The sequence below is a fragment of the Electrophorus electricus genome, chromosome 7, assembly GCF_013358815.1.
Source record: "Electrophorus electricus isolate fEleEle1 chromosome 7, fEleEle1.pri, whole genome shotgun sequence".
In the NCBI taxonomy this organism is placed as follows: Eukaryota; Metazoa; Chordata; class Actinopteri; order Gymnotiformes; family Gymnotidae; genus Electrophorus; species Electrophorus electricus.
Window position 1 is genome coordinate 11774800 of NC_049541.1, and position 25497 is coordinate 11800296.

The window sequence follows — 25497 nt, forward strand, 5'->3', positions numbered from 1 at the left end:
ACATGATATATACAAAGACTGGGTCATGTTGGTTACTGAAATGAAGAGTTAAATATTCACCGTTGTTACTTTTAATTGCAGTCCATAGTCATATTCCAGACTCTGCATTTGCACATTTTTAACATTGCTTGTGCCAGGTTTTCGGGTCGTCTGAGCACACAAGCTCCAACTTGTCTTCCCCTGCAGAGCATCAGGGTATATCCTGGGACTCGCCATTAGAGGGCGACAGACCAAGCTTCAGTGAGGATGTGGAGCCCCTGTATGCTGTCCCACGCAAAGAGCAGCACAAATTCACCCTAGATGACTTCACTCTGCACAAGATGCTGGGGAAAGGCAGCTTTGGCAAGGTGTGTGTGTGTGTGTGCTCAAATAAAAGGAAGAAAAGACATCACAGACACTCAAGTCTAAAAACTCATGCTCTTCATACTGCTCTGGAAACCGAAAAAACATTGTAATATAGTAAAAATTTTATTTTATTATTTATTTTTAAATGTGAAATTCTTGTGTTGGTATGACGGTAAGTGTGTGTGTGTTTCTGTAGGTGTTTCTTGCTGAGATGAGAGCCACAGGCGAGTTCTTTGCGGTGAAGGCTCTGAAGAAGGACGTGGTTCTGATGGACGATGATGTGGAATGCACCATGGTGGAAAGGAGAGTTCTGTCTCTGGCTTGGGAGCACCCGTTCCTCACACATTTGTATTGCACCTTTCAGACCAAGGTAACACCCACACACATACCTACTTAGACACATAAACCCCAACCCATATGTGGTACTGAATATTGCTATTTTTCAATTTTAACCAATCTGCATTCATGTGTATTTGTGTGTGTGTGTGTGTGTGTGTGTGTGTGTGCACACCCATGTGGTCATTTAGGAGAATCTGTTCTTCGTGATGGAGTATCTGAATGGAGGAGATTTAATGTTCCATATCCAGGCCTGCAACAGTTTTGACCTCACACGCTCCACGTATGACACATATACACTTATGCCTACTTATTGCTCCTACACACACACACACACACACACACACACACACACACACACACACACACACACACACACACACATACACACACAATAAAATTGAAATCATTAATCTCAACTCTGTTTCTAGGTTTTATGCAGCTGAGATTATATGTGGACTGCAGTTTCTACATTCAAAAGGCATTGTGTACAGGTGAGCACAGGCAAATGTCCATTAACATGATGGGGTCCTGTAGCGGTGGTGTACTGAAGGTGGGTGAACTGGATGATAGGAAATTATTATGCATATGTATGTGTGTTTGTGTGTGTGTGTGCTGGTGTATTGCCTTTCTGTAGGGATCTGAAGTTGGATAACATCCTGCTGGATATTGATGGCCACATTAAGATTGCGGATTTTGGCATGTGTAAAGAAAATATGTTTGGTGAAGCTCGTACCTCCACCTTCTGTGGGACCCCTGACTACATCGCCCCTGAGGTGATGCGTCCTGACATATTCTGGCTGCTGAAATGATGAGCTGATCACTGCTTCAGTTTATTTGCATGTGCTTTCATGTTTTTTTTAATTTTCATTTACTTGAAACTAATGCAATTAGAAAAAATGTACTTTAAAACTCTTGAGAATTTGTAGGCGTCTATCACTCAAATCACCTAAGAGGTTATGTAAGTTAAAGTAAGTTAGGTTCACATTTCTTTGGCAGATTTTGCTTGGGCAAAAATATGGCACATCTGTAGACTGGTGGTCTTTTGGGGTCCTTCTGTATGAGATGCTGATTGGTAAGTCACCATTCCATGGGCATGATGAGGAGGAGCTGTTCCAGTCTATCCGCACAGATGACCCATGTTACCCACGCTGGCTGGCCAGAGATTCCCGGGATATTCTCGTTAAGGTATGACTTTATTAACCTGACTGAACCTCAAAAAGGCACCTGCAAATGACTTTAATAACCGTAGCAAAAGCAGCCTCATGCCTAACTCCCCTCTCTGCCCTGATTGATGGATGCATTATCACCTGACTCTGACCAAGCTCTTGGATTGGTTGCAGCTGTTTGTGCGAGAGCCTGAGCGGAGGCTTGGTGTGAAAGGCAACATTCGGCAGCACAATTTCTTCAGGGACACTGACTGGAGCGCGCTGGAAAAGCGGCAGGTGGAGCCGCCCTTCAAGCCCACTGTGGTGAGCTTCATGTCCGCTGTCCCGCCAAGTCCGTTTGCCTTTACTGTTTACGTATATTAAATGTCTGTACAACATCAGAGCTGACTGCCACTGAATTTACCTCCCTGCTGCCTCGTCTCCATGGGTAGAACTCGCCCAGCGACTGCAGCAACTTCGATAAGGAGTTCATTAATGAGAAGCCCCGCCTCTCGTGCGCAGACCGCACCCTTATCAACAGCGTAGACCAGTCGATGTTCAACAACTTCTCATTCATCAACCCAGGCATGGCTCGCTTTAAAAACATCTGAGCTTCGCACCCAAGGGATACGTCAGTTCTCGTGTCACTGAGAGAGCAGGAGGGTCCAAATGGATCCATTCTCATCAGCGGAAATGCAGTGCTAATTAAAAGAAGTGATGTCCAACTGATGTGCAAGTCCAGCCTTTGTTCATCAGAGGATACCCCTTTCCCTGTTCTGTCCCAACCCATTCCACATTGTTTGCACTGGCAAAACCAGTTCCATATAACACAATATGGTGTTATTCTCTACATATGTTGAGAGATTTATTCATGTAGGGGGGTTAAGTTGTTCTGGGGAGTTTAAATTATGTTCTGATCAAATCTCCACTCCTAAAGACATGATATAATGGCAACACGTTCTGAGTCACACATGGATTGATATTTGAGTTTCATTAATTTAGCAAGGTAATGCAAAATTAGCATGTATTTTGCGTATTATGATGAATATATGTCAATTTTGGATTTTAATACTAGTTTCAACTGCACCTAGCTGTACAAGCGTAGGATTCTATCTGAGAAAATTGATGTCCTAACTAATCCTAGAATATGGAATATGGGCAAAACTGTGTGTGTGTGTGTGTGTGTGTGTGTGTGTGTGTGTGTGTGTGTGTGTGTGTGTGTGTGTGTGTGTGTGTGTGTGTCTGCGTGTGTGTGTGTCTGCGTGTGTGTGTGTGTGTCTGCGTGTGTGTGCGTGCATGCATGTTAAGCTTTATTATTTGTGCTTATTAGGGGCAGCTAATTATAGATTATTGGTTGTCTCCATGTGACTGCTGTGAAGTATTGTTTCTCATACATTTGTTATAAATGCCATTGTAATGTGAACTGATGAAGTCTGACATTGATAAAGATTTTGTACTGCATGTGTAAAATGTTGACATGTTGACATGTAATTTAACCAAAATGAATCACATTTTGCTGGGTTATTTTGATATATGCCTTCCACACTGCTGACACGAATGGTCATACACCTACAAGAACACTGGAGGTATCTTTATAATACCTTACATTTAGGACAACATTATACTTACTTACAAAAATACATTTAACTGTTTTACAAAATAAGAATAATGAAACTGCATACTCTTATACTATAATAAGTGATCCTGTTTTTTAGACAATGTGAAAAGAAACAATTATATTATTAGACTAAGGCAAAGTCAGATTGTTGTTGTTAAATAGGTTTTTATTAGACAGTTGGCAATTTTAGTGCATAAACAATTATGCTACCTATGTCTAATTTATGTATATAGAATACGTTAACAAAAACCCACCCAGAATAGGGAAAGAAAGCAAGGAGGAAAGAAAGAAGATAGTCATACTGTATGTCTGAAAGGGAGGAGGATGCACGATAATAAGAGTCTTATCAGGGAGCAATAAGCAAACAATATAAATGAATAAAGAGTGCCAGATATGCAGAATTGGTTGATTCTTGGCAAAAAAAAAAATCTTGTTGGGCTTCATCTCTTCCAGTACTTTCATCTCGCCATATGTACAAGCCAGTGCAGATTACACAGTACACAGTACATAGTACAGATTACACGGTACACAGTCCACGGTATACGGTACAGAGTACAGAGTACAGAATACACAGTATGCAGTCTACGGTATATGGTACACAGTACAGAGTACAGAATACACAGTACAGAGTACAGATTACACAGTACAGAGTACAGAGTACAGAGTACAGAGTACAGAATATACAGTACAGAGTACACAGTACAGAGTACACAGTACAGATTACACAGTACATGGTACAGAGTACAGAATACACAGTACACAGTACAGAATACACAGTACAGAGTACACACTACAAAGTACAGATTACACAGTACAGAATGCACAGTACACAGTACATATTACACAGTACACAGTGCACAGTACAGAGTACACAGTACACAGTACACAGTACACAGTACACAGTACACAGTACAGATTACACAGTAGACAGTACAGAGTACACAGTACACAGTACACAGTACAGATTACACAGTACATGGTACAGAGTACTCAGGACACAGTCCACGGTAGACAGTGCACAGTACACAGTACAGATTACACAGTACATGGTTTCATCAGTTTTTGAAATGGATGATACCTCACCTTTCTCAACAATTACCTCTTTACAGCTTCCAGAATTTACTCTGCTTTTCATTTATGCAACAGAATGGACAATATTTTCTTATACAATATAAAAATCATATTTGTCTAAAATGCCTTTGCATGCTGTAGCATTAAGATTGCCCAAACCCTGAAAAAACAGCCCTGGGCCATTATCGCTCCCCAACTACACATTCCTCTCAGCACTGTGCAGTCTGGTAGCTAGCAGACAACGGTGTTTGCCCGGCCCAGATTCGTCAATGAGACTGCAACATAGTGAGGTGTGATTCATCACTCCAGACAACATGTTTCCACCACTCCAGGGGCAGAGTGCTGTAAACCACTCTAGCTGACACTTGTCAGTGATCTTAGGAATGTGTGCAGCTGCTCAACCATGGACACCCATTTCATGAAGCCCCGACACACAGTTCTTGTACTGATCTTGCTTTCAGAGACAGTTTGGAATTCTCTAGTGAGTCATGCAAAATAGGATAGGTGATTCTTACCTGATACACACTTCGGCACTCATTGGCTTAATCTGGCCTCTGTTTTAAAAAAAAACAAAAAACAAATAAACAACCAAGTTGAAATATAAACAATCCAAATAAATAAAAAACTATTAAATAATATAGAAACAGTTGTAATATGAACAAAAGGCAAATAGATAATGTCAGTACTAATGAAACAATCAGTTACAACAATAGATACTTAATCTACAAGTATAACTGTCTTTCAGGTTAACCTTTAAGGAGCCTTAATAACAAAATTTCTTATTCTTTATTCTGTTTACTCTAGGTGCTTGACTCAAATGTTTTTTCTCTTACATTTTTCATAGTTCTAATTCTGTAAAGAAAAAAGGAAAAAATTCACAAGGACGTCAACTTTTTCATCTCTGCCAGCAAGGCCTCGTCTGCCTCGTCACTCCTCAACAGCAGTGGTGCCGCAGCTTCGCCTGTGAAATGGTCTATATTTTTATAGCACTAACTGTCTGCCTTCAAAACATTTTAGCACTGGCGTAGAAGAACCAGAGAATGCAATTTCTGCTCATGGAACAGTTCTTTAAAAAAGACTCACACACAGCAACCAACCAGAAAAGGAACCGAATGGTATCGGGTAAAATGGGGGAAAGGTAACCAAAAAACACACGACAAAGACAGTAGACACATTTCTCATCCACTAATTAACTAAAATGACACAACTGGACTAAACCCAACACATGAACACAAGTCCACCATACATCTATTTACAACATTTAACTTTTAAACTAAATAGAGTCTGCTGAGAGGTGCACAGCATTCTGGGAGTGCTCGCTGCACTCCACTCTGCATTCCCATTGGCCATTCCCTACAGTCCAGTGGTGGATGCCATGGCCTGTTGATATATGTTGATATATTTTGATATATGTTGATGTATGTTGTGCTTCTGAAATGGATATGGGAATGTAGGAAGACTGCAGAAAAATTGGTAGACATATAAGTGTCTTATTATATTTTGTGTTCGATTTACTATTCAGGCAATTAGTAGCAGCCACTTTACAAGCTCAAGATCTGAAGAGATATAACAGTGGCAATAATAAGGTTAATAACAATGAATGAGTGGTACTATACTGAACTATTTTGGGAAAAGATACTGGATGAAGCACAGATGGAAAAGGCCCTGATGTGGTTGTTGCCATGGAGACAACTGTTAAGCATGGCAGACCACAAAGGAAACATCTGGAATGTGTTTTTCTCACACATTTACCCCCTTTTAGGTCTCTTTTTGTTGGTGAACTACATTTAGAATGAAGTGTTCAATCACATACATCCTTCTTAATGGCATAAATCAGCAGACATTTTAGAAGAATGTTAACATTTTCAAGCTACTTTTAAATGCACTAATGTGCAAAGTCACCATTTAATTAATAAATTATACATGTATACCCACATAATGGTTGAGAATCTTCTGTCTGGGGCTCAGAAGAACTCTAATGATGTGCAATCATTACATCTATTGAGAACAAATGACATCTTCTCTTCCTACTCCCACCCTCTTTATTGTTAAGGCCCATTTACATTTAAAAACTTTTTTTTTTCTCAGCAGCTGAATAATGGCAGTATTTTTACGTCACATAAAGTGTTTTTCCATAATTTATTTATTTGTTTGCCCTTATATAAACTGTTCTAATTGACATTTATATTTAAACAGGCGTTCATCAGAATAACACTGAATACTCAAATGCCAGTAGATTTGGTTTTCGCTACTGTTCTGTTTGAACCGCGTCGTGTTTTGGTCTTTTTCTGTGCGACCTCTTTTGCCTTTTTCGTCTTGACTGAGAGACTCTTGATCAGAGATGTCTTCTTCAGTTTCCACAGCTTTTTGCTTTGGTTTCAGATTTCCTGATTTTCCTTTGTTCTTTTTGGTCCTGTTATCTGTACTCTACCGCCTACAAACTCAGGCATTACCTGTAGAAATCTCCCATGTAGACATTGTACCTTTTTGCTTAGAACAATTCACTTTGTAGCTCTGAACGAGTTTTTTTTTTTCTTCAACATAACTTCTTCCAAAGAGGTAAGAGTAATGTTTCTACAGACCCAGTAGCTCAGGGCAGAAGTTTGAATTTTGAGTAGACACTTCATCATCAACATTATCGCTTATCACTTCTTGTCTCACACGCATACAGTGATGAACTTCATATTAGCTTTTCTTTACCCCTAACATATTTTCTCACTGGTACTATCAGTTTAAACCGTTTTAGTTAATCGAAACCCCAAAGCCCCAGTCCTACTTGTTGAAGCAAAGATTCGACTGATGACATATAAGGACTTGCAAAAATGTTTCAACCCATTGCAGTGTAAAAAAAAAAAAAAAAGAGAGCTCTTGGGGGGCCCTCTAGTGGCCACGGGAGCTCTAAACAGGAGCGGTAGTTGCGTAGAGTAGATTATGCAATAAAAAACAGAGTTTTTAAAATCAGGTCTCAACATAAAATAGATATATTAGCCCACTGCTTGTGTAGATCATTTAGCAAAATTCAGCAATAAATATAGTTTCCAAAATAATTTAGAGTTAGTCTATAATTTTGTGCCCCTGTCTAAGGTAATGTTTCTCTGTGTCTAATACCAAGCGTTTTAGGAAATGACAGCCTAGGAACAAGTGAAAATGATTTGAAAGCGGAATGAAGTAATTGGGTAATTTTTGCATAAAATGTAAGTCTCCCCGTCGGGGAATCGAACCCCGGTCTTCCGCGTGACAGGCGGAGATACTATCCACTATACTAACGAGGACTAAAGACTCTGAGAAGCGGAAGCCTCACTACTGATAATATTACTTATAAACGTAAATATTAAATTAAATATAACATTTCTCCACTACGCTGATTTTTGTGCAATTCCTTTATCCGGCCTGCAAAAACTCAAGAGGACAGGAAGGTACAACCGTCTAGTCATATGGACGAGGCAGAACCCAACCGTAGGTCCCCACCCCCCCCCCCCCCCCCCTCTCTCTCTCTCTCTCTCTCTCTCTCTCTCTCTCTCTCTCTCTCTCTCTCAAAAATGATTTCCAGGATATTGTCTACAATTTGCGGGCGTCAGGAAGCCCCCATTAAAATGCAGGAGGCTTCCAGTCTTTCTGGATCACTATTCTTTAGCGTGTATAATGAGTGTATTCATTGCATAATGAATGCACCGAGCATGCACCTGTGTTCTTATAAAATATTACTGGACAAACGGATCTTATCTGTCAAGAACAACTTTGCCATTAATACATAGAAGACGGCAATGCAGACTGCTATCATGGCTACCATGTCACATACTGTATACACGCAAGTCATTGCAACGAGTTAATACGCTGCAATAACCGTCGTCATCCACCTCGGGGCAACATTTCTCCAACTATGTGTGCTTTTCCTTTCCCATAAGCGCAGAGAAAAAAGAAAACGCACGAAACTGGTGCGTCATCGTCCCCGTTGTCGGTGTAACGGTGTGAAGGTCTATTTGAGCACATAGGTGTGTAAGGAGGACAGGTGTAACGAGGTGAAGGTCTATTTGAGCAGGCAGAAGGTGTGTAAGGAGGACAGGTGTAACTGGGGGAAGGTCTCTTTGAGCAGGCAGGTGTGTAAGGACGACAGATGTAATGGGGTGAAGGTCTATTTGAGAAGATAGGTGTGTAAGAACAACATGTGTAACGGGGTTAAGGTCTGTTTGAGCAGATAGGTTTGTAAGGTGGCCAGGTGTAATGGAGTGAAGGTCTGTTTGAGCACATAGGTTTGTAAGGAGGACAGCTGTAATGGGGTGAATGAGCAGATAGTTTTGTAAGGAGGACGGGTGTAATGGGTGAAAGTCTGTTTGAGCAGAGAGGTGTGGAAAGACGACAGGTGTAATGAACGTCTGTCTATTTGAGCAGGCAGAAGGTGTGTAAGGAGGACAAGTGTACCGGGGTGAAGTTGAATTAAACAATTGAGAAATAACATTAGATGATTCTTGCATAAAGACTGACTCCCCGTCGGGGAATCGAACCCCGGTCTTCCGCGTGACAGGCGGAGATACTATCCACTATACTAACGAGGACTGAAGACCCTTAGAAGCGTCGCTACTAATCATCGGAAGCCTCGCTACTGATAATATTACTTATAAACGTAAAATATTAAATTAAATATAACATTTCTCCACTACGCTGATTTTTGTGCAATTCCTTTATCCGGCCTGCAAAAACTCAAGAGGACAGGAAGGTACAACCGTCTAGTCATATGGACGAGGCAGAACCCAACCGTAGGTCCCCCCGCCCCCCTCTCTCTCTCTCTCTCTCTCTCTCTCTCTCTCTCTCTCTCTCTCAAAAATGATTTCCAGGATATTGTCTACAATTTGCGGGCGTCAGGAAGCCCCCATTAAAATGCAGGAGGCTTCCAGTCTTTCTGGATCACTATTCTTTAGCGTGTATATTGAGTGTATTCATTGCATAATGAATGCACCGAGCATGCACCTGTGTTCTTATAAAATATTACTGGGCAAACGGATGTTATCTGTCAAGAACAACTCTGCCATTAATACATAGAATCCGGCAATGCAGACTGCTATCATGGCTACCATGTCACATACTGTATACACGCAAGTCATTGCAACGAGTTAATACGCTGCAATAACCGTCGTCATCCAGCTGGGGGCAACATTTATCCAACAATGTGTACTTTTCCTTTCCCATAAGCGCAGAGAAAAAAGAAAACGCACGAAACTGGTGCGTCATCGTCGGTGTAACGGTGTGAAGGTCTATTTGAGCACATAGCTGCGTAAGGAGGACAGGTGTAACGAGGTGAAGGTCTATTTGAGCACATAGGTGTGTAAGGAGGACAGGTGTAACGAGGTGAAGGTCTATTTGAGCAGGCAGAAGGTGTGTAAGGAGGACAGGTGGTCTGCTTTCATTACTGTTGCCATTTGCCTGGGGGAAACCTTTTTTTGTGTTTGAAATCATCCCATGGGATTGATTGTATATGTGACTAGCTGACAGTTTCTTTGCACTGCTATTTTTGTTTATGTAGAGGAAAAATGCTAAAGGTGGGGATAGAGAAATTTGGATTTCCAATTTGTTTAATATACACACACGCGCCAATGCAAGGAACGTGGCAAAGGACGTCATTTACATAAAAGGCAAAAACACACCCTGTTGTGATAAGTGTAATAGGTTCAGACTGTTGTAGTGACAGGATGTGCTTTGTGAGCATGGATACTGCATTCTGTAAAATCCGATGTTGAGTGATGATGTTCCCCTGTAATGATGCGCACAGTAAGCTGTGTTGTAATTCATGAAGACACATACCAGCTCACTGAGTACACTGCAGTCCAGTTTCCCAAGGGCATCATCTAAATAAGACCATCTTAACCGGCGGAGAGTAGAGCTCAGTGGGGATGCTCACCCTAGTGTAGTGATGCTGGCCATAAACTCAGCCCATGTCCAATGGAAGCGACTTGGACAGAAAGACATAAAACTTCATTGGAGCACTAGAAGTAGAACACTTCAGTATGTTCCAATCTGCATGACTGATATTCTGTGATGTTAGTGATTCTGTATAAAACGTGGGTTAATTAGTTAGATTTTAATTAACTTTTTTTGCCCAGAGGAGATCCTACGAAAGCAGAACTGAAGCCCCTCCAATTCTCATTCTCATGAAGTGTTTATGTACAGTATACATGTAATAGAGTGCACATTAAAAAGCTATAGTCATGAACATATAGACATTTTGACATTCTGATTTAGACAACAATTTATGGCATTGTCCAAAAAAATTATCTTGTCTTTCTCATTATTAAATTATGTTACAAACAGAACTGAAGGAAAATGTGAAATATTTTATGCAGTCCATATGAGTGCTTTTGTAATGGACTTGGCAACAGCACAAAGGTCTTGTGATTGTGTTGTAAGAAAAACACTCTTTGCTATTCTGCTTTGTATGGTCCTCTCCCCTGATCTCACCACCAGACTGTTCCCAGGAAAACAGAAGCAGTCAAACACATTCAAACACACACACACAAATACACATTAACATTCATCTTGTTTGTTTTTTGTCCGTCCAAAAAGGAGAGAGAGAGAGAGAGAGAGAGAGAGAGAGAGAGAGAGAGAGTGTGTGTGTGTGTGTGTCTGTGTGTGTGTGTGTGTGTGTGTGTGTGTGTGCGTGTGTGTGTCTGTGCACACATATTTGTGTCTTTGGACAAGTGTATGAGACTTGAGCCTCATGGGAAATATCTGTGTTTGCATGGAAAGGTTTGTAACTGCATGTTCGTGGATTCATGGATGTTCAAGTTCATGGATGTTCTTTTCACTTGCAGATTGCTGTGTGTGACATATAGTATCATGACTTTTCATAGTTTTCTGTTACAAGCATTGCTATGACACAAGCAGCATACAGTCACTTTGGAAGCCAAACATTTTTTGTGGTAATGGCTTAGCTGGAAACAACTATTGGTCTCAAAAATGACAAACTTCAATTATACTTCTTTAAATCCAACCTCAAAAAAGTGTCAAGACCATGGATATTAGCCTGTAGCTTAATCTGAAGCTCATGACACATTTTTGAGGTTGGGATGAAAGATGTGTAATTGGAGTTTTGTAACCTTTTAGACCATTGTTCAATAGTGTTTTAAAGCCTGATTTATCTTCATTTTGCAATCCCAATAAGTGATTATGAAAAAATAAAATGTTTGCCATCCAAAGGGACTCATGACAACTTACATCACACACAGCAACCTGTGTGAGAAAAGACGAAGATTGATTGCATGTTCAAGTTATGGATGTTCCTTTGTCAGTCCTATTGCACACCAAACATGGGTTTTTAGGAGGTAATCTCAACATATTTACTTTAGAATCAAGCTATATTGACTTTAAAATGTTGGCCTAAATGTACACTGTTATTTGTACCTAAATTGGAAACCTGTGGATTTATTTGTAGTTGGCTTTCAGTAACTCACATTTATTTCCATTTCCATTTGTGATGTGCGAGGAATCACGTCCACATGTGATTCTCTCTTCTTCCCCACCTCAGACTTCTCTTTCTCTCCTCCCTTCCTGACTTTGCAACACCTCTTGTGGAGAGTAGCCCTCATAAATGACAGACAGAACATGCTGGACAGCAAGATGTCTGAATAGCTCTCTGAATTGCTTGCACTTTGGGACATGCAATGTGTCCTAGGAATGTGTTTACAAATTTTAAACTTATATTATGTCTCTGTTCGTATGGAAAAAACCTAGCACAACCAAATTAAGAAAAAATAACTTTAACATGTAAAACTAACTTACTGGAAGAAGTTGCACTGTGTACCATTGTTGATATGCAGTACCTGTGCACAAATCTCCTGGGGTGAGCTTCATTTGTTCGCTGATGCTAACATTATCACAAGCTAAAATGTACTTAAAGCTAAGTAGGCTATTCGTCCAAGAAAAAAGCATCTTAAATAGCTTTCCCTGTGTATGTATGTTTGTATGTGTTGGCCTGCCCACAGTGAAATGCAAAATATAAGAAAGCAAGCGGGAAAGGGGCGAGCAGAGCGAGTGGAGTACGTGAGCCCTAGCACACCTCGTCACAGCTGGAGGATCAGTTATACAGCCATGTGGGAGAGAAATAGAGATGCATAGCAAAGGATTAAGGGAAAGGGAGATGACTGCGTAACGGAACGCCTCATAGCTGCTGCTGCCAGTTTACACAGTCAAATCGGCAGTGTTCAATTCTGCAAGGCTACGCTCAACCCCCCACAGAGTTCGCTTTGATCCCATTTCAGATTCAACACTAGCTTTACTGTATCAGTTTAGATTACGTCGTCATGTCCTGTGAAACAACGAATGAAGTTTTATGAATGGCTCTTTCTTTCCTGTTCTGCTCGGACTTGTTCTGTTTGTTTTGTTAGCACATGTCCAGTAAAGGATGTTTAACCTGTAATTAATGCAGGTGAAGGATGTAGAGATGAAACTGGCATTGTGATTTTGTTTAGATCACTGTTATCATGCACCTTTATTCTTTTGGATTAATAAATCTTGTGCATGTTTCCCTGGTCACTGCTGTCATCATGTACAATTTCCCTTTTTGATTAGTATGTCTCTGTCTTTCATGTTTCTCTGAGCACTGTGTTGCATATTCATTGTCCTGACCCTCGGGAGAGGGCAGTGATGTGAGGGAGGTGCAGGATTATCACGTCTGTTTCCTTTTATTGAAAATACTGCTCTCCTTTTAACTCACCCACCAAGAACAAAACCTCTAATCTCCTGACTGGGCCAGCATCTGGTTCCATTATTTGGGACACTTTTTTTCAGACCATGAATTCGGTAAGAGCCACCAGGGCTCCGGTTTTCTGTGCATACGAAGTCAAATGTCTGTACTATGTGCAGAATGCCCCATGATGCAAGAAAATCCATGTCTGATGAATTACTGATTGGTTCCCTAGTTGCCCTGTCAACAGCTAATCTCCATGGAGACTAAAGAAAGGACCAGTGGCTTTATAAAGAACCACAGCAACAGCAGGAATGCATGCCTGATGACTCACTTTTGTGTGTCATTACCCTTGAAAGTACTCAAGGAGTCTTTTTTTGCCTTCAACCAGAAAAACCTCAAGGACTGAAATCCTTTGTTGGATAATGACATGAAACTAAGGAGAATGAAAAGCCAAGTTCAGTACCAGTGTAATTAACCAACCTGTTAATCACCATAAAGAGAATTATAGCTCTTTTTAAAGCATACAGGCATAAATGGATCATTGGAACACTATCTACAGCAAAAGCTAGGTGCAGTTGGTGCTTAGTGCATTTGTGTGTGAGCTTTGGTGAATTGGTAGCTACTTTTCCTAGCTTTCCTGAAGTTCAAAGCAATACTTGAAACCATGTTACTTCAAATCAAAATCAAAAATGTACTTATATAGTGCTTTTTACAAGAGTCACAAAGCAGCTTTACAAATGTCCAAGTCCAATCCCCCAATGAGCAAGCCAAGGGCGACAGTGGCAAGGAAAGACTCCCTAGAATATGAGGAAGAAACCTTGAGAGGAACCAAGACTCATCCTCCTCTGGCTGACAATGGTCACCACAATAATAACAATTTAAATTGAAAAATAAAAAATGAAAAAATAAGCAATTCATGTCTAGTCCAACTCTCTAGAGATCCTAGTCTTGTCCCGAGGTGTGCATGTGTCCGAGACCCATCCTGCATCAGAACATCCATTAAGTGGCAATGGAGAAGTAGTTGGCTAGGGTGGTGGTGTGGTGCGCTACAGGAAGTGACATCAGGGGGAGGTGGGAGTAGCCATGGCAGTTGAGACGGGTAGAGGCTTCACACCTTGTTTATCCTATTCCCTCTCCTGCATGGTGTGCTTATAAAGGAAATGTGTTCTCTGTGAACGTTCTCATACAAGAGGTTCTCTTCCCTTCCCCACATTGATTCCTAAAGTGATGTAAATGTGATGAGAGGGAGACTTGTGAGAAGTCACATTCATAGTGCACGTGACTGAGCAAAAGAGAAAGAAAAAAAGTTGCCAAAAATTCTGAGATCTAAATGTATGCTGAAAAATGCATTCTATGAGAGAGTGAGACAGATGGATGCTTACAAGCTGACCGTGGTAACAGGAAGCTGTGGTTTCAGTATCATTGCCAAACTTCACTGCATAAGTTCCTTCCAGCCATTGTATTAACATGAATTAAGATTACATGTTACTCTCCTCAAGTTAATGCATGGATGATTTTACAATATTACATTGAGCATTGAAACTATTTGATTAGCAAACACTTGAATTTACCATGAGATCATTATGTACTGAGGCATAAGATACATGCTAATTCTTCAGTCTGATTGGACACTCTACTATAAATAACTATTACAGCACACTGTGCCATGCCTGACAGCAGTCACATACACACATAGCCTGACTGCACACATACACACATAGTTAGACTGCTGACCTCAGACCAGTGCAAAGCCCTTGCTCTCTCACCAAGTCTCTCTGAGGCCCTCTGTAATATGGAATTAACTGTTGGTTTGAGGTTTTATGGACTGAGGACTGAAGTGGAAGTATTATCGCAGTTTTTGTTGCACAATTCTGTGAAACAGCTTGATTATGTTACAATAGAGGGGTTGCAGTCATGGTATTGTATGATTGCACCAGTGATGTTTAGATTTGTTCTCTTACAGGTCCAAACGGGATATCCCTTGCTTTCAGTCACCATACAGATTCCTTACCCTGACATCAGGCACAGTTAAAACAGTTTGACCTGATAACGATTAATCACCATGTCAAACAGATGATTTTTGAAATGACAAGTATCTCAACCATGTTTGCCTATACAACAACATGCCTCCATGTACGCAATATTGTCACTATTTTTGTTTATCATTAAGGTCCTGGTTAGGATATGTGTATTAGTTTATATTTGTTGAATACGCCCACTTCAAATGAACATTGTTTATACAGAAAATGATTAAACTTTTTTTTTTTTTTTCACTCTGGTAAACTGCTGTATTCTCAGTTTGTTTATACATAAAATACATACATGTTCATAAGCACATTTTTGTTATGTATGTCAGTTGCTTCAATTGCATGAATTTATTATAAAGTTTACACAGTAATTATAAAGTTCAAATTTATGTTAGTTTTTTGTCACAGTACATTGCCAATTTTCTGTAATCAAATTGGGAAGGAGCATACTACATACCATGAGCTTCCACTTTTGCGCAAATTGCACATTCCAACATGCGGCTTCGACAGACAAACATTATTGTTCGGTTTAGTGTCGCAGTGGGCACAACAGTTCACCTTATTGACTCTGAACATGGCATGACAGCCAAAGCTATGTGTGCCAGTTCTAGCATTTCCCAGTTGGCTGCCCGCCAAGGCCTTTCATACACAAGGGTTTCAAGGGTTTACTGGGAATGTTGTGAAAGGCAAAGCAGCAGTGGTCAGCAGTCCTGTGAACAGCATCAGTGCTGGGTCAAAGGGGTCAAAGGGGTCAAAGAAGAACAACAGGAATCACACAACCAGACATATGGCTCACAGCCAGGCAAATCGCAGCATCCGAAATGTTTTATTCAGATGCTATCTCAGAACCCACTACCTCAGACTTTATCTCCAGTGGATCACGAACACTGAATATCACCTCAGGTACTGATGCTAGTAATGCAGAATAAGGAAGGACCTCTCCAGTGGGTACAGGTGCCTCCCCAGGAGTGGAAAAAACATTATGTGATGGGAAGAATCCAGATTTAATGTGGAATTATGCTTTAAACATTTGGCAGAAGCAATACAGGTTCTTAGTCATTTCAATTATTGCAGTATGGTGATGTGGGGACTGTTTTCCTGGCAACCATTACAGCACTGTAATTACACCCATAAAAAACACTATCATAGCGTGGGTGAGACTTGGAATTAATTTTGGACTCTGTGTGTAAATAGAAAAGTCTGAGTGCACAGTGGGATGGAAGATTTCTGGCCAACCTTTTGTGGGGAAAAAGGAAAGAAAGGGAAGTTAAACTGCATGCAGTAAAAACAAATAAAGCCAGATGTCTTAATGTTTCCTTCTTTATTGGTGAAGAAAGTACAAAAAAAAAAAAAAAAAAGAACTGTAAATTTGTTTGCTGTTCTTCTTAAAAGAACAGCCTAGTTTGACAATCTGAGCCATAATCTCAGCAAAGATTAACGCAAAATGTAAATTACATCCTATCTTAAAAATAAATAAATAGTTTGAGAAAATATACAGCATTACAAAATACAGAATTCAAGTATCAGAAGCAAACAACAATAATTAGGAATAATTGTTACTAGAGTTAAGAATTATATAGTACATTGCACCTACATCATGTTAACAAAACTGTTTAACAAAATGAGCCAGAATCATGGCTCTGCAAAGTGCATCTCAACATCAAACAACTTCAGGATATTTCCCCACCCCCAATACAGCTGAGCTAGTGTTAACAGTGAAGCTTGCCTCTGTATTGATTTCTATTTAGAAATTTTGCACGCTACCTAAAAAAAATGTACAGGTACAAATACTTTGGAATTAAATCTGTAAACATTTGGTTTACATCAAGATTATATGGAAATAAAATATCAAATATTGTATTTTAATGTGCTTAATTTTCTAGCTGTCATTTCTAAGGAGTTACAAAGCTGAAATAATCAAAATCTGATGTGTGAGATTTATATATATATATATATATATATATATATATATATATATATATATATATACACACACACACACACATATATATATATATATATATATATATATATATATATATATATATATATATATATATATATATATATATATATATATATATAATATATATATATATATATATATATATATATATATATATATATATACACACACACACACATATACACACACACACACACACACACACACACACACACACACACACACACACATACATACATACATACATACATACATACAATAAAGCATTATTGGCCCTAGAGCCAAAGGACTAGGCACTCTTAGGAATTTATTGTACATGAAGTACAAAAGCTTTTCTGTTTTTCTATTATTATATCAAACAAATTACTTCACAATCAACATGTACTGTACAAAAATAAATATCCTGTCAATATGAACACATACACATCCCCATTACATACACCCATGACTTTCACCTTTATCAAGCATACATATTAGCACTAATATGTCTTCATTAAACAGACATACAAACAGCATCATCTCTCAGTGCATGGGACAAAATCTCAAAAACGTGCATTAATAACAGCTACAGCAAACAATTGCCAAATAGCCAGCAGCAGAATAGGGAGATGCATTTACAACCCTCACAGAGATCACAATGAAATGACATACAAGGAGCAGTCACTTCTTTCATTAGTTATTTAGCATATGAATATGTGGCCCAACCTAAGGCCTAGTGTGTGAGTCAGCACACACCCACACAACCATAGATGGTCTTTGGGGTGTCATGACTGCACAGGTGTGAAGTGTCTTCACCCCACACCCAGGAGCTGTGTGATGAGCGGTATCCTATGAGGAAACAGGAGGGGAAGTGGAGATTTCGAATCGCGATGGTGGTGTGAATGTGGCTTTTTCAGGATCAGCAACCCCTTAAATTCTTTCCTTTGTCAGCTCTCGCAAGCATGCAGGCCTGCAAGAATGCTCACAGATCAATAAGCTACTTTGGAGGCTTAAACACGGCCAGATAGCTACTTGATGCGAGCTTCCTGACCAGGGGAAGAGGAGGAGCTGAAGGTTCTTGGACTCTTGAGAGAGAACTGGGCAGGCCACAGTCTGGCAGCCACTGAGACGTCATACGCAATCTTCTTCTCTGACAGAGGCGTGGGATGTCGCAGCTCTCGCTTGCACACCTTTTCAGGTTCTACAGGAAGAGGACAAAGTTTCACTGCAATTAGTCTCCTGTTAAGGGTCAGCTGGGCCAGCCGGTTTGTTCAAGCAGTGGTCTCGCCAGGAAACGCACACAGAGAGTAAGCATATGCAATACCTCACTCCATCATATTTTGGTGGAAATGATTCTATGTATAAGGACATACAACAGAATATTGACTTGATCAATTGATATGTTTTGCAGCAAAATGTATAATGATTTATATGATAGGAATTGTGTTAAATCTTTCTTGTCAGACTGTGTTCTCTGAACTCTGAATGAAATTAATTCTTCTCATTTCCCCTGTGCTATTTTAAGTCAAACCTGTCCTGGCATGAAATATAGATTCTGTGTAGGTTTCAGACCATCTAGTTGTGCAACTTACTCCCTGCCCTTCCCCTCACTTTAATCTAAAAAAGTATTTTCCCTGTGGGAAGTCATGTGAGGTAGCAATGGTAAAGCCCTGTGTGTGGGCAAAACCTTCCTCGTTCAGTGGAATGCTCCGTTCATGAGAGTGATCAGAACTCAAATGTCCCACTTCACTCAAATGCCAGTAATTGCCACCCCTGAGAGTCTGTACTGATCACATCTTAAATGTCTTCAGTGAGAAATGCGTTCAGAACAGTGTTTCTGTGCGCCAGAAGCTCTGATATTACCCAAGAAACAGTACAAACAACATTCAGGTGGCGGAACATGATCCTTCTTCAGACACACGATGCAGAGCCACAGACACAAGACAGACCAGACAAGTGTTAGAAGACAAAAGACAAAGAGCCAAAAGAAAAGACCGGAAAGAGGTTAATCTGTGTCAACTAGCTAACAGACAATGGGCAAGAGCCTAGCTGATACACACACGGCAGCACTGCAAGGTTACAGAATGAGGTGTTATGTACTACTGACTAGGCAGAGAGGAATAATCCCAGGCATTCTTTACTAAGTGATGCTGTAAAGCGCAGGAGGCTTGAGTGACATTCTAAATGGCAGTGAAACTTGCCTGAACTTTCTTAGCATGCTTGTTATAGAAGACTGAATACTGTGATCATTTAAATTAGCCACACGAGCTGGCCCATCAGATATAAATAAATAAGGAAGATGCAAAGAATAGACATGAGTACAGACAAGTCCTCAAGCTTGTCTGTACTCAAGTACTGAAGTATGAAGATAGTTGGAAAAAACAGCCAGGGAGGTAGAAGGGAATGGAGAAGCTAGAAGGTTATCGAGTTATGAGAGAGAATATAGAGCAGTGTACGAGTCAATGCGTGAGGTTGAGCAGCGGCAGGCTGGTGAACATGCCCACATACACACATGTTAATAGCAGAGAGTCATTGATGGCGCACCTGTGTAGACAGCGTGAGGGAGTTGCAGTGGCACAGAAGGTGAGCGGGGCCGGAGGGAGGTCAGGGGTCGCGTGACCGTCCTGGGCATCAACGCGAGGCTTTTTAGCAGGCTCATGACTGGTGAGAGGAGTCACACTGTTCCTCCTGATTAAGGTGACCGGACCTCGCTTCACCTCCTAGAGAAACAAAGCCAACAGGTGGTCAACAGGAGCGAGTGAAACCCAGCCTCCTGTCCAACTTTGAGGGGCACAGTTCGCGTTTGTGTTTTTAAAAGCAGTGCTTTTTTACCTCGGGTCTGTCCCGGTGTGTGTTTACGGCTTCAATGTTCAGGAAGATGGACTCCACTTTGCAGCCTAAAAGATAAATAAAATGTCTCAGGGTTAAAGCCTTATTGCTTAGGGTCTGAGTGTCATTAATAATGGTGTTAATAACGGCAAGTGTCTTACCATAGGCCACCGGAGTCAGCTTCAGTATGGTGTGGAGCGGACATTTAAGGTAGGGCATCTCATCTGCAGCCAGAAGGTCAGGGGTGAGTAAGATTACGCAGCCAATCAAAAAGGGGCAGCTGGAAAGCAGCAGCCAATAATTGATGACAGTGTAGGCATGATTTACCTGCACTCTTGTCCAGGAAATAGGCAAGAAGGCATCGCATGACAGCTTGGTGGCAAATGACTAGAACATTCTCCTGCCTCTCAAGCTCCATTATCACTGGCTCCACCCGCTGCACCAGGTCCTGATACGACTGGACACAAGTGACAAGTTGAAGTAGGAATCTTGGCAGTGTTGTTTGTGTAAGTGTGCCAGGTTGCTCAACAGAAACCATAGGCAGAATCCAGAATTACGTGCTACACAGTTCACCATGCAGGACTGCTGGCTTTTACATGTTGCATAATAAACAGAGCCATTTTGCGCCTCTTGTTATGGTTGCTGATTATTCCTGAATCTATGAGACTTACTTCTCCACTTGGGTAGCGGTAGTAATATTTGTCCTGATCTCTCAGAGCAAACTCTTCAGGGAACCGCTCCCGCACTTCTTCATATGTCATCTCCTCGCACACACCCTGCAGACACACGGTGTGGCTTATTAGAAACATTTCCGATGTGGGCTGGACTGTGGTGGGCTGAAAGGAAGCCAAGCATCAAGAAGGCGGTTGCCCTGGCCTATGTACCGCGTCAATCTCGTTCAGGGCCTTCCACTGCTCGTAGGGTACATTGAGGGCCTCAGCGGTCTGAATACTTCGCCGCAACTGGCTAGTCCACACCTTCAGGTCCTTCAGGTTCTGCTCCTCCATGAACTTGGCCAAAGCAGAAGCAAACTGTGAGAAACAGAGATAAGAGAGTCAGTCAGCCAATAAATATACAGCAGCTCCTTCATAGAACCCTGTCTATTTTTAATGGGATAATAAATAAATAAATAAATAAATAAATAAATAAAATATATATATATATATATATAGAGAGAGAGAGGCATTCAATAGGCATTCCACTTGTCAACAAGGATCAGATTCATATTCTTATCTTGTGTTATTGTCCATAAAATGAAGAAGCATTTGCTAAACCATATGCTTCACCAAGGCCACTTGGCTCTGCATTGGCTGTACCTTTCTGCCACGGGTGGAGAGGCCCGAGTCTCCACCCAGACGGCCCTGAAGGTTGCAATAGCTCTCGCCATGGCGACACAGGTAGATGGAGCGTGGCTGCACATGGATGTTCATCAAGTAGTAGACTATGCGGCTCTGGATGTGGTCCTGAATGTGGTTCACCAAGAACCTGCAGCCTACATCGATCACCTTGATGAAGGACAAGTTCCTGAGAAGGCCAAGACTCCAAACATCAGTCATGCAGCAGTGAATGTGAGCGTCTTCCATTTAAATGTGATTAGGCACAAGCATTACAGTGAACCTATGTGCACGCACCTGTCATAGTCATCTGGGTCAAGGGGCTGATAGCTTTTTCTGTAGCATGCGATCCTCTTCTGGAAGTCCTCCATGGCATCAGTCTTGTTGCAGTCTTGGTAATCAGGAGATGACACTTTCACTTCCTGGTAACAGAGGAAGTTTATAATGAAATGTCATCAGACTCATGTTCACATGCACCATTATCATTGTCGAGATACATTGTGGTGAACATACCATGATGTTGGTTGCAATCACATTTGGGTCATCACATACAGACTCAATGAAGAAGATCTGTAAGAGGCAGGAGTCAGAGTTAAAGGCCTGTTTTCATAGCAGCCTCTTTCTGCCTCAGTACTACTGAATGCCAAGACCAAATGACAGACCTTGAAGTCATTCTTGGCTCCAAATTCCAGGATCATGTCTCTTCTGGCTCTGGTTGTGTTTGTGGCATCAAAAACCTGCAGGCAATGACATCTAAAACTCTGCACTGTTTGCATGCATGCAAGCGTGCATGCGTGCGTGTGCATGTTTTGAGAGCGTGTATACTTACTGCAACTTGACCACCCTCAGTGAGGTAAGTCTTGACATCTCGGAGAGCAGCTAAGGCACATTGTCTACAAGAACAGAAAAAAAAAATCACTCAGTATGTGAACTAATATATAAAACAGTAAATAATAATAAGTCGTTCTGCCATTAATGTGACTGGGGTCAATTGCTAGTCTGAAGAGGGGGTAACTCACTCTCTTATTTTGACTGCCTCCTTGTTGTCTGATTTGAAGAAATCATAGGAGCTATAGTTCTTCACTGCTTCTCTGCGGTACTCGCCAACATTGAAGACTGGAAAAAGACATGCATAATTAAAAAAATTAAACTGAATAAACATTAGCTGTAGTGCAATATTCCAAACACGACGATTAATATATGAATTTAGCTGAATAACTTTAGCATTAATTAACAGGACATGTGTTATTTTCCAGGAGAATCTATTGAATTTTCCAAGTTTACCTTTGGTGGGCATGCCAACCCAGTTGAGGTAGCGTGTGAGTTTTCTTGAAATGTACGTTTTGCCCCTAGCGGGTAGCCCGACCATCACTATGACCGTGGGAGGGTTGGCCAAGTAAGGACCCCCACCTGCTGCAAGAGAAAAAGGACAAAGGGAGTAGTATTTCATACTTCATTGGCTAAATACAAGAATAAAAATGAATTAGATGCTGGTACACAGCATGTCACACTACCCATCATATTACTCAGAATGGATGCATGTGTACGTGTGCATGTGCACTCATGCATGTGCAAGTACACATCTGTGTGCATAAGCGCGTGTGTCTACTCTCGTGTGTGTGAGTGTATGTAAACTCAATAACCCCCCCCCCCCTTCTCATCCTCCCCTAACTTTTTCTCTGCACGAGACGTGTCCCCCCCCCCCCCGGGTCATCCCAAATTAGGTCACTCTGACCACACACGTGAGTGTCTGCATCTATGTGTGTGTGTGCATGTGCAAGTCACTGCCAGCACAAGCAGAGCAGGGATGAAGGGAAGAAGAGAGGATCTCGCCCCCACCCTTCTCTCACGCCAGTGCCCATCAACGTGCTCCAACGGCACGTGCCCAGGCCGTCTGTGGGCATCTCTTCCCATTACCCTCTGCCAACCTGCTCCAGCCAATTGCCTCTCCGGCCACACCCACAGAGGATGCGCCAAGAACAGATACTCAAACACCTACAGTCTGTTTACTGTCCTATGCAAAATAAAAAAAAGAAACACATCCCGACATGAAAGGTTAACGCTTAACTTTTTTTAACGTGTGAAATGTCTTTTTTTCCCCCAGCAAGAAATGTTAGTTATTTTCTACAGCCAGCTGCTCACAGAATGGGCCAGTCAGGACACACACATAAGCCAGTGAATCCACAAATCTGTAAATTTAATTGAAATACTTCTTCATTTATGTGAGGCGGTTTTCTGCAACCTGCCGCGATGCAGCATAACCTCGTTGAACCTACAGTGGCCTCAGTTGCTCCTAGAGGGAGGGGGGGGGGGGGGGACGCCAATGCCTGCGTGACGAAGCGCGCGTCTCCACCGGGCCCTCCGGGCAGCTCACATATGAAAGCAACGGAGCCCAAAGTTCTCAGCAGGTGATCGCGCTACTTGAAACCACTCAGTCAGCAGAACCCGCCACTCATTAAGAATGACATAATGCATCTGTCACTGATACAACACATTTATTGTGTGAACTAGCTTAGATTATTTTAGTTGGGTTTTTGTTGTTGTTGTTTTGTATTTTTGAAGACAGTCGAATCATTTACACTAGTTTAGATGTAGCCTACTTCATCTAGGCTATCGTTTCTGCTACACACAGGTGAAGCTGCGTTTGTTAAAAAAATTTGCGCTTATTCTTTGCAATTCACCTACTGCATCGCATTTGTATACGCATGCGTCCTGATCATTATGGCTTTAGGCACCCCCAGTTAGGCTAGACAGCAAGACGCAGCTCCCGATTATGTCACTGTAACTAGCAAACCGATGAGTAAGCGCTGCTGTACTTCCTACATTTGTCTGTAAGCCAGTAAATATGCCTCGAGCTGCGAGAGTTGCGGAGTTCGTTCTCTCTTTATTTCCAGTAAGCCTGACCTACGTTTCAGTACCGGGGAAAGGAAAACCGTGTAGTCGCTGTTAACCAATCACACTTTTTCTCAAGAAATTATCATAATATATGTTATATAATACAATATGCATAATATGTTTGGGGGGAAACACATATTTAGACGCCAGTCAAAAGAGTAAATAAAAAGCACATACGGTGAAATTAGACAGTATCATTTTAAGAGCCGTAAGTTCCCGGTATCCTATGCTGTCACGCACCTATTTGAATTCCGAATATTTCAGGTATAACATTTTCCAGGTCACCTGTTTGTTAGAATAAACCCGAATAACTCACGCCTTCATAACTAACGGTGCGCGCGTCACGTACGTACCATTACACGGTGCTTACCGGCATTTGTGTAGGCAGCAGAACCGCATCCCCCCAAATAGGAGGAAGGAATCTTATATGGATGTGCAGGCTATGTATCGTTTAGGATATAGATATACATCTCTCAGTTCCATCGCTTTAGCTCATTACATTGAATGTGTTAACAGCCTAAAATATTAGAGAGTGATAAAACGGATGTGCGCAACCAGCAGACAATTCAACACGCAATTCACCAGATCACAAAGACGAGCTCGGTCTTACATTTACGGGGGGCAGCGGCTTTTTCATCCTTTGACGGAATCCAGGTCTTTTGTATTTTGTTCTGTGTGAGTTCTCTAGTCATTCCTTGGTGTTGGCGAAACCGCAGCGAGAAACTTGTTCACAGCACACCGGCTTCGGGAATTCGGAGGCGTCGCCAAGTACGCAAAACGCAAACGAAAGCTAAATCTAGCTCAAACGAAGCCTAGTATTAAAATCAAAAATCAAAAAGACGCTTCTGAACGTTCGGCCCAATCTTTTCGTTGGTTGATTTGACCCGTACTGAAGTATGCCGGTAATCTTCACCACGCTGCTCTAGATCCGCGTTTTAAACCGGTAGAGAAGAATGGGTATCACGACACTGTGACGATATAGAAGAGGCGTGTCTGCGCGTAAAGCCGTGAACTTTGCGCCACACAGTGGTGAACATTAATCACCAAATCCAAAATGCCAAAAATGGAATTCTTTTACATTCATCAATAAATAACTTACACTATATTCATGTACACGTTCAACATAAGCATTGCCAACTGTACAACTGCATTTGTTGCGTTCAAATGATGAAGGATTCTGATATTAATAACAGAAAATTCCACCAAAACACTAAGACAGGCGCCAATGCACCAAATGGGCAACTTCCACACTCCACAACTGCGTACGTGCGG

General features: G+C 41.3%; 2 protein-coding genes and 2 non-coding genes across 9 annotated transcripts in view; 1 reads left to right on the forward strand and 3 right to left on the reverse strand.

The window, feature by feature from the left end:
- prkcq (protein kinase C, theta) overlaps positions 1–2780 on the forward strand; it is an 18230-nt gene extending 15450 nt beyond the window's left edge. For all 5 annotated transcript variants that reach the window (XM_027026823.2, XM_027026825.2, XM_027026824.2 and 2 more), the window contains 8 exons: positions 187–347; positions 542–715; positions 873–964; positions 1113–1175; positions 1319–1457; positions 1681–1869; positions 2025–2153; positions 2282–2780. In XM_027026823.2, the coding sequence (XP_026882624.2) occupies positions 187–347; positions 542–715; positions 873–964; positions 1113–1175; positions 1319–1457; positions 1681–1869; positions 2025–2153; positions 2282–2440 (1106 nt within the window). In that variant the 3' untranslated portion in view covers positions 2441–2780. The remainder of the gene's footprint in view (positions 1–186; positions 348–541; positions 716–872; positions 965–1112; positions 1176–1318; positions 1458–1680; positions 1870–2024; positions 2154–2281) is intronic.
- Positions 2781–7718: 4938 nt separating this feature from the next.
- trnad-guc lies at positions 7719–7790 on the reverse strand. Its single transcript has one exon. It is a non-coding gene; the product is annotated as a tRNA-Asp (tRNA).
- Positions 7791–8999: 1209 nt separating this feature from the next.
- trnad-guc lies at positions 9000–9071 on the reverse strand. Its single transcript has one exon. It is a non-coding gene; the product is annotated as a tRNA-Asp (tRNA).
- An 8319-nt stretch (positions 9072–17390) lies between these two features.
- Positions 17391–25152, reverse strand: pfkfb3 (6-phosphofructo-2-kinase/fructose-2,6-biphosphatase 3). Of its 2 annotated transcripts, none has more exons than XM_027020693.2 (15): positions 24836–25152; positions 22615–22740; positions 22350–22446; positions 22160–22223; positions 21993–22067; positions 21844–21900; positions 21628–21752; positions 21313–21520; positions 20881–21027; positions 20668–20772; positions 20324–20453; positions 20158–20220; positions 20000–20064; positions 19712–19887; positions 17391–18368 (listed from the first exon to the last, which is right to left on the reverse strand). In XM_027020693.2, exons 1-15 carry the CDS (start codon positions 24915–24917, stop codon positions 18362–18364), a joined length of 1527 nt encoding a protein of 508 aa, XP_026876494.2. In that variant the 5' UTR covers positions 24918–25152; the 3' UTR covers positions 17391–18361. The 2 variants fall into 2 exon arrangements, with proteins under 2 accessions (XP_026876494.2, XP_026876493.2); XM_027020692.2 differs by having other exon boundaries at positions 22615–22743.
- Between the last annotated feature and the right edge of the window lie 345 nt (positions 25153–25497).

Bases quoted from the DNA above. Each gene is read 5' to 3' on its own strand.
- pfkfb3 (XM_027020692.2), bottom strand. From the start codon at position 24,917: ATGACTAGAGAACTCACACAGAACAAAATACAAAAGACCTGGATTCCG. The intron at 21,901-21,992 runs GTCTGTCATTTG...TGCCTCTTACAG, and splicing joins GAGCCAAGAATGACTTCAAG to ATCTTCTTCATTGAGTCTGT. The intron at 19,888-19,999 runs GTAAAAAAGCAC...TTGTTTCTCTAG, and splicing joins CACACCGGGACAGACCCGAG to GAGGTGAAGCGAGGTCCGGT.